The sequence below is a fragment of the Nestor notabilis genome, unplaced genomic scaffold (genome assembly GCF_000696875.1).
Source record: "Nestor notabilis isolate BGI_N333 unplaced genomic scaffold, ASM69687v1 scaffold4390, whole genome shotgun sequence".
Classification (NCBI taxonomy): domain Eukaryota; kingdom Metazoa; phylum Chordata; class Aves; order Psittaciformes; family Psittacidae; genus Nestor; species Nestor notabilis.
The window spans coordinates 131,644-141,232 of NW_009909581.1; the positions used below are offsets into that span (position 1 = coordinate 131,644).

The 9,589-nt window shown below is 38.7% G+C and overlaps 1 protein-coding gene across 1 annotated transcript in view; it reads left to right on the top strand.

The window, feature by feature from the left end:
* Positions 1-9,150, top strand: part of MYO3B (myosin IIIB) — a gene marked incomplete at its 5' end in the record, with an annotated part of 135,221 nt that extends 126,071 nt beyond the window's left edge. The window contains 3 exons of the mRNA XM_010010810.1: positions 7,084-7,195; positions 8,201-8,363; positions 9,062-9,150. Of these exons, the coding sequence (XP_010009112.1) occupies positions 7,084-7,195; positions 8,201-8,363; positions 9,062-9,150 (364 nt within the window). The remainder of the gene's footprint in view (positions 1-7,083; positions 7,196-8,200; positions 8,364-9,061) is intronic.
* Between the last annotated feature and the right edge of the window lie 439 nt (positions 9,151-9,589).

Here is a 9,589-nt window from a genome sequence, read left to right on the forward strand (position 1 = left end):
CAATAATGCTGTTTTGTAAACTCTTAGCAGGAAATATGAGGACAAAACAATCAAAGGCAGGGAACAGAACCATTCAGGGTTTATCAGGTGGGAAGTAAACAAAAGATAAAGCTCTGTCTAATGTTACTCTTTACTGTCTTCTCGTTTCACTTTTCACGTAGAACACATTATTTCAGTGTTGCAAACCTGGGGTTAGTTTGTTGGGTTAAAAAACAGATGGTGAGGAAAGGACTTAATTGTAACTCGTTCACACAGTGTTTCTTCAGCCAAGTATACAAACATCTGTTTTATGTGTATAAATATACACATTCTTTTACTTAAAGTAGAAAAATGTAATCTACAGCCCCTGTAAATGCTGTAGACCTGTTAAGTGTTAGGCACTTCCACCTCCATTGGCCTCGTCTTGCGCCCCATGCCATCATGTGTTTGTCTTACTTGTTTGCTTTGAAGCAGCATGTTTCTTTCTCAGGCAGCAGCTGTCCTAGGTTTCAGACGCAGGTTATTAACCATATCAGCAACCAGGTGTGCCTGGCTCATGGGGCTGCATAGTGAGTGTGCACTGCACAGCAGCTAACGGAGGTGTGCTTTCTAGGGGGGCCCTATACTGAAAGTCCCACTGAATGGGATGCTCCTTGCTATAGCCGAGTGCCCAGGCCCCTGAAGCTTCACATAACATGATGTGTTATGCAGGTGTGTCTTCACCACATATCCCCCAGCTGTGTACACCTTTTATATAATGTGGCATGTACTGTACCAGGATAAAAGACAAGGGGCTTGACAGTCTAATGGTGCTAAATGCTGTCATGATTGAAGTGCCTCATAAGCATATAGGAATGCATTGAGAAGTCTGTACAAGTTTCATTTAAGGATTGTCTTTTTTCTTCTTCTCTGCCTGTTTACGTACTCCACTTTAGCCAGATGATGTTACTCAGCTCATATGCTCATGGCAATACCAGTGCTATTAGTGTAATAGGAATACCAGTAAGTGCTTTTTCAGTCTCACAGTGCAGATTTGCATCACGTCACTGTTGGTAGGCCTGGTACACGCAGTCTGTAAACTATCAGTGTTACATTTGTCATGACCATATACAGTCTCATATCAACCTTAATGAGTCACATTCTGCATTGAGTGGAGCTAGGAGTAAAAACTGGTCAAATACTGCAAAATCATGTAAAATGTTACCTCAATACATGCTTTCTTCTAACACCAAAAATTCAGTGGTGATAAACGTATTTACTACACAAGCACTGAATTGAATTAGAAGTCAACAGGTTTGCTACAGAGAAAAGAAATGATGTCTTTTAAAAGGATGCATTTTTATAAGGGCATGTACTGATAGGACAAGGCGTTAAACTGAAAGAGGGGAGATTTACACTAGGTACTAGGAAGAAATTCTTTACTATGAGGGAGGTGCGGCACTGGAACAGGTTGCCCAGAGAAGTTTTGGATGCCTCATCCTGGAAGCATCTAAGGCCAGGTTGAATGGGGCTTTGAGCAACCTGATCTAGTGAAAGGTGTCCCTGCCCATGGCAGGCGGGTTGGAACTAGGTGAACTTTAAGGTCACCTTCAATCCAAACTATTCTATGATTCTATCATTCTTAATGCAAGCTTACTGCTAACATTCAGTCTGCACTGTACTGAAGTCCCTAAGTGATTTCTGGAAACAAAATTGTAACATCCCCTGTATTTTTATTTTTACTATTATCCATGGAAATGTTTCTTAATTTGTTTCAGTGGCTTTAAGATTACTTCAGATCTTTATAATGTTCCTGTACACTTTAAACTACTGTACCTTCAACATATGCTTTCCAGACTCTTGTCAATCACAGAACACTGGTAAAGGGTTCAGGATGGAGCAGATAGAAAGCCTCTAGGAGTAAAAAGTCCCGCTAACCCCTTACGAATTGTATATGCAGAATTGACCAAATTATGCCTTTCTGAGAGTATTTCTGTGGTTCTATGTTAATCTTATGATTTGCAGCATAAGCGTTAGGTATCCATTACTGGATTTCAACAGTATCCTTGATGGGTTTTGACTTTTCTTTTAAATTTTTTCATTCGTACTCTCAATATAGAGTCAAATGCAATTAGTTGTATGAACTCAGATGTAAAAGTTTCTAAGAGAGGTGATATACGACCAATAGAAATTAGGAATTTTTGAAAGTTATTTAATGGCTCTTCCAGTGCTAAAAACATCAGGGTTTTAAACTTTCCAACTCCAGGGCTGAGAAGGAACAAATGTCTTTTGGAATGTTAAGAATCTCCCTCCTGTTGCTGGGAGTCTGGTTAGAAAGGGATTTTGCCCTCTTGTAGCTCATGCTTTTCACATATCATTATCCATTCTCCACCTTAGGCCAGTATATTTTAGTAGAAAGATTTGCTTTAAAGAGCAAAAGGGTTAATCATTACTTTTTTTGTGTAAATTGAGTAAAAATAGAACTGATGCTGCCTTTGAGTCTGAAATGCAAAGGGAATTTAAATAAGAGAGACTGGTGTAGTAGTTAATGGTGCTATTTAAATGCTATTTATTGAACAGCTCCACAGTTGACCCTTTAAGGAATGAAGAGAAATTGAACCATTTATTTACAATCAGTTTATCTAATCTAAAACTACCAACACTAAAATGCCTTGGCCATAATCAGATAGTTAATTCATAGCATCATTCTGAAGTTTTCCATATCTTCCATGACTTTAATGTTTAACCTTAACTCTGCATGTCCTAGCTTTGCAATTGTTGATCTGGGGATAAATTCAGCTTTCAAATATTTTGGTTTATGCCTAATGATTACTAAGTACAGTGAATCCCATTTTAATGTTTGTCTAGAATACTGTTCATGTCCACGGAGGATAGTTTGTAGTGCAGTGTAAGAACCACTGGTTAAGAAATACGTAATTCCAGAGTTTCATCAGCTCCGAGAAATCAGTTCTTCTGAGGGTAAATTATTTTTCTCTTGCAAGTCTTACTGCTACTGAGAATGTGATTAGTCAAGTACTTTTAGGAAACACGTAGATGAGTATGTGTCACATCTAGAAGCAGGATTTGTAACCCAAGAAAATAACCTGGGTTTGCAGAACTGTGTGCATGTTTATGAAACAATGCATGAAGGATCAAAGGCCTAGAGCACATGTCTTATGAGGAACTGCTGAGGGAACTGGGATTGTTTGGTCTGAAGAGAAGGCTTAGGGGGGATCTTATCACTCTCTACAACTACCTGAAAGGAGAATGGAGCAAGGTGGGGGTTGATCTCTTCTTCCAAGTAACAAGTGATAGGACAGGGGAGGTTTAAGTTGGATATTAGGAAAAATTTGATAAAGGATTTGATAAGAAAAAAAGACGGGTTTTTTATGGGTTTTTTTCTAAGTAATAAAAGCAACTACATTCTAGATCATGAAGGAGAGCTAATGGAGAAGGTACTATATTTGAAAGATGCTGAATTTAGTCATACACAAAACCGGTGTGGTAAGATGTGGGAATTGCATAGCTTAAAAATACTTTTTAGTCAGGTATTTGTCACAAATAAGAAATCAACTTCTTAGCAATTAGAATGTCATTGATAAAATGGTAAGATTTAAAAATTATGAGATCCTCTTTGACTCTTTTATTGCATCAGTGCTATCTAAAAACTATTTTGTTGTTTTAAAATTCCCAACTACAACATGCCTTAAAAGATCTATGACAACCAGAAAACTGGTATTATCAGTCACTTGAATTGTTCTTTCCTTCTAAGGAAAGGAACTGCTTAAGTTACATACATGCGTAAATAACAAGGCTGTCTGAACTGGCTTTTGAAGCAAACAGCAATTTACTATTGGTGCGTCTTCCCTGTATCTGTCAAGTTATCTGTTGAAATCGCATGCTAGCACAAATTGTGATATGTATATTTGAAATCTGAGGTTTATTAGTGTAACTCATAATACCATTTGTCTTGTGAAAACTTACAGCAGTAAGTTCAGTCATAAGTTGGAGGAAACATACTTTTTTCTTTTAAATATACCATGTTTCTCCATACCTACTAAATGGTATGACTCTTAGTATTTTGGAAGACTTGACTAAAGAATTTGCAGTATCATGTTGTTGAGAAAGTTACTGCCTTAAAAATAACTCAGTAGTACATAATCTCCTATCATTACTCAAAGTGGGCAACATATCCAGTTGATGAATATCTACATCTTGGTCCAGGACTGATTCCAGCGCTTCTGCCTTCAGATGTCATTTTATTCCCCTTTGATCTTTATTGACTATTTTAGTGGTTCTTTTCTTCTTTCTTGTGGCAGCTGGAGCTAATATCTAGAGATTAACTGGAGATACCATATTCTCCTGATTAAAAAAAATAAATGTCTTGCACTAGTCCATTCTTTCTAATTGATTCTCCATATTTTGTTCAGTGTGAGATGGGATATTTTCTTACTCCTATGTGGCTCAGAGGAATCTGTCTTTGAGGTTCACTAGTCAGATTCTTCTGTTTGTTTTAAAGAACATCTGATGGCTCTTCCCCATGTTAATAATTAGGAGAATGGTTTGCTCAACCTGCCAGTTTCCCTCAAACACAATGTAAATAGATTAGTACCTCTGGAAGTAAAACTTAATAAAAGCCAAGACAACACAGAGCAGTTCATAAATGACAGCTGAGGTGGCAGTTGCTACCATCTAACAGCGTACTTGTGGTAAAATAACCTTCAATTTGTAAACTAACTGGAACATATTCTCACTGTTATTTAACATAATTTTTTGCAAGTAGAGTTACTTAGAATCATAGAATGATTTGGCTTGGAAGGGACCTTAAAAATCATTTAGATCACTGGTCTCCACTTGAACATTGAGCTATTGACTGCCTTTTTGAGTGTGACCATCCAGTCAATTCCTTATCCACTGAGCAGTCCATCTGTCAAATCCATGTTTCTTCAGTTTAGAGACAAGGATGTTATGCAGGACACTGTCAAATGCTTTGCACATGTCCAGATAGGTGACAGCAGTCCCTCTTCTCTTTATCCACCAGTGCTGTCACCTGTCACAGAAGGCCACCAAATTTGTCAAGCACTGTTTGCTCTTAGTGAAGTCATGTTGTCTGTCACCAATCACCTTATTGTCCATTTGCCTTAGCATAATTTCCACGAGGATCTGCTCCATGATCTTGCCAGACATCAAGATAATACTGACTGGCCTGTAGTTCACCAGATTTTCCTTCTTTCCCTTGTTGAAAATGGGGGTTCTCTCAGTGGGAACTATATGGACTGCCATGGCTTCTCAAATATGATGGATAGTGGCTTAGCAACTTCATCTGCCAGTTCCCTCAGGACCCGCAGATGCATCTCATGAGGTCCCATGGACTTGTGCACTTCAGGTTCCTTAAATGTTCTTGTACCTGATCTTCTCCTACAGTGGGTGTTTTTTTGTTCTCCCATTCCCTGCCTTTGCCTTCTTGGGTGGTGTGGCTGGAGCACTTGCCAGTGAAGACTGAGACAAAAAAGTCATTGAGTACCTTGTCCTTCTTCAGATCCCAGGTGACCACGTCTCTTGTTTCCTTCCTTTTATCACCGGCATACCCGTAGAAGCTTTTCGTGTTGCCCTTGACTCTTAAATACTATAGAACCATTCTTCATTAATGCATCATGGCTTTGCAGGTAGGGATTCATTCTGAATTCAGTTTAAACATATTTGCATTAACTGTTTGCACAATAATGTTATTTCATATAATTGTTAGTGGCTGTTCTTTGCAAGGGAACGTGGACAAAAGAGAAGTCAATGTTGTTTAATATGGGCCTGCTCCAGAGGCCGCTAAAATTGATCTTAATCTTTCCAATGTTTATCTGAATCAAACAGAAGACAGGCATCATGCCTAATGACTCTACAAACCTAATCATAACTACAGAAATCCTAGTGAGTAAAGAAAATCATTACATTCAGGTGAGGAGTGATTCACTTGTTTTTTCTTTAAAGTAGCTGCTAATTCTGCTTAACCATCAGCACGGATAAAATCCTGGCTGCAATGATAGCAATGCCAATTGTTTTAACTGCACATATATATGACCCCTTCTGGAGGTGTGAAACAGGTAGGTGTTCATGCAATCTGAGCATCTTGCTGTCTGTAAATCAATTGATATGAGAGTTGTTTTACTGTAAACTGATCTTAATTCAGCGGCTGCCTTGCAGCCTCAATAATCTGTCAGTATCACGCTATCATTGTTCTGCCTACCCTCCCGGAGCTGGCCTTTATCTTCACCGATTGAGGATCCTCAGCCTTTTTATTAGGCATACTGAAAATGGGAAGCTCTGCTGAGTTCTGTTGATGGGAGTGATCTTGTTACAAACGTAAGAGCCTTGGACTTCTTATGTGGATTTATGCTCCCAAAGAATATCAAGGACATTTAAATTTCTTTGTGAAAAATGACTGATACCAGTAACTAAAATACTGAAAGATTCCAAAATGCCTTTTTTTGGCATTTCTCATAAGAAACAGGCATCAGGTCATGAATAACTTACTTTCAGTGCTTTTCTCTTTCTTTGGTGCTAGTACTTGACTTTTCTCCCACTCAGAAATCTGTAAGGGCTCACTGAACACCTCAGGGAGCACATGCGTATTCAAGGGAACTTGCAGACTTACAGTGAGATGTAACTGTGCCACAGTGTGTTACGCAGCTCTGTAAATTGCACACTTACTTTACACTTTATGCCAAAGGTTTTATTTTTGCCTTCATTTCTATTACTCCAATTTCTATCAGTTTTCCTGCTTCTTCCTGTCATTCATTCACGCATTCACCTGAAAACTTCAGAGCAATTTTGGGTGTTTCCTAAACAAGTTGAACTGGCTTGTGAAAGACCTTTCTGGATGATAAAACCAACTCAGGAATTCTAGAATGCAGCAGATTCTTGTCACCACTATTGTACCACCTATTTTCCTGTATCATGTGTATGCTCAAATACCCATATATGACAGCTGTGTCATGGTTTATGAAGAGGAAGGAAGAGTATAAGGGGAGTTTGGCCTATTAGTTCTAGAGATGCAGCTCTGAGCTAGAGAAGAACAGTGAAAGAACATATTGATTGTCAAGTCAATTCTTTCTTTGTCATTTGGTTTTTCAGGTATTATTACCTTGCATTCAAGGCACACGAGACTCCCCTTGGTAACAGAGAAAACTGTCTTGCCATTTTGGAGAAATCTAAACTAGACAACTGGATTCTTGGGAAAACCAAGGTAGGGAGTGCTAACATTTTCTCAAGGGTAGTATCCTTTTATCAAAACATGCCTAATAATGGTTTGAAAAGTAATGCATGAACAGAAGAGCAAGGAATTTGCTCCAGTCAGCCTCCCAGGTTACAGAGGCTTGCTCCCAAGCCAGCTGAGTTGGTGTTGCAAGAGGAGGGGTGTACTGGGTACCTCCCCAAAGTGCATTCTTCACATGGCTGCGTAGATACAGTACCTCAGTCAATGCCTGCTGAGGCGGTGCCTCCTTGAAATTCCTCCTGCTCTTAATTATGGCATGACTGGAACATCACACTCTGGCCCATCGTATGAGTACATTATCCATTTGCGGAATTTCAGGGAAGATCCTTCTGGATCTATTAAGAGCCTTTGTTCATGGTTTAAAATAGAGTGGACTTTTGTAAAAAGGGTGTTATACAGTGTCTTGAGTTGTTTTACAGTGTACACGGGAAAAACAAGGAGAATTTTCCTGACCAAGACCCAGATAAAGTATATGTAAGCACACATAGGATTTCCCATCTGAAGCATAATGTTTCATAATTATGTCTAAAACCAAATTCAATCCAGGATTTATCTTCCCACTGTCAAGAAAGGCTAGATTTCAAAATTGTTGATAACTGGAAAAATCCTCCCTCCCCCCTCCCCCCTTTTTTTTTAACTTTTTAAAGGGCGTAAATGTGATTTATTTTGCAATGGGTTGATTATAATCAGTGAAATAATGAAATTCAACAAGCACACTGAGAGCAAATATTTGGTTCACAAGATTGCTATGATACTAGCAACCAGTATTTTACCAGTTTCCTCAGCAATGGTGCTCTAAAATAAGCTGAAGTAAGACTAATGAAAAGGCAAAATACAAGAGGTTATGTTACTGCCTGCATGTAATAATGAAGGCTTTTTTGGGGTTTTTTGTTTGTTTGTTTGTTGTTGGGTTTTTTTGTTTTGTTGTTGGGGTTTTTTTGGGTTTTTTGTTTGGTTTTTTTTTTTCCATTTTAGGTTTTTCTAAAGTATTACCATATAGAACAGTTGAATTTGTTCCTGCGAGAAGTTATAGGAAGGGTGGTGGTCATGCAAGCCTATATCAAGGGATGGCTTGGAGCAAGAAGGTACAAGAAAGTCAAAGAGAAAAGAGAAAATAGTGCTGTTACAATACAGTCAGGTAAACGTTCACATTCCCTATTTCATTCAGTGGTTTTGCATTTCAAGCTGTTAAATTGCATGTACATTATTTATTCATTCATAATAGTTTATTATGAAATCAAAATAACTGGAGGTGCTTTCCTCTCCAGCTAATTGATGCAAATATTATTGATTTACTTCTAAGGTGTCATCTTAGTATTTGGTAATGTCTTTATTTAAATATTTTAGTATTTTGAATGTGATGCCTGTGCACAAAATTGAAGTATTATTAGCTAGTGTCTACACTAGCGTGCAGCACATAGATTAATGCAGTAGTATGCTCCCCCTGCCCCATGTACACCAAAATTCCAGATAATGTGCGTCATGGGGTGGGCCCAAGAGGCTTCCTTATATCCAATTTGGAGAGCTGTGTGAGGAGGGGAGTTCTTGTGCTGACATGATCATGCACCTTTGCCTTTTGGGTTAGGACATCAGTGAGCACATGGTGACAATTAAAATTTGGATGAGTGAAGCGGTGTTTGAAGTTGTGGGGATGTGAATACTGAAGTCATGAACCCAGAGTTCAACATGTGGGTGGGTGGGGAAGAGGTATTGGGGGTGGGGGATGAATTGGTTATGGCAGGCGGGATGAAAGTTTCAGCACATCTCTGACTCTGTAGACTCTGTAGCACTTCCTTAAATAAATGTAATTTCCAGCACATGGTTTTGTATTTTTAGCCTGGAGAGGATATGAAGCTCGCAGGAAGTACAAGGAAATAAGGAACAGAAGAACTGATGCTGCTATACATATTCAAGCAGGTAATTAAAACATCATTTCAATTGCCAACACCTATTCTGCTGTGGGTGATTTCATGTGTCAGTGTTTGTAGCCAAGAGAAATACATACAGTCCAAACAAAAGCTATCAAAAACATTACTTCTGATCATTTGTTCTTCAGTATGAAATGACATCAGTGACAGGTATCAGGCACTTTGGGCTTTTTGTAATTACTTCTCTGGAAGCAAAACATACTGATTAAAAGCTGTTGAGTTAGTTTTTTAAGATTCTTCTGAGCACAGTCAGTATGATTCAACTATATGTAGAGCTGGTATGAAGCACTGGTTTGTTTTGACTGTAAGTGTGGATGGAGGTGCTGGACATGCATTTCTCTGTCTTTGTGTAAGCCCTTATCTTGGCAGGTTGGCAGGTTTTTGTTTTGACTGCATGTGGGGTTTGCCAGCTTTGGCCAATCTTTTGACTCTCTGC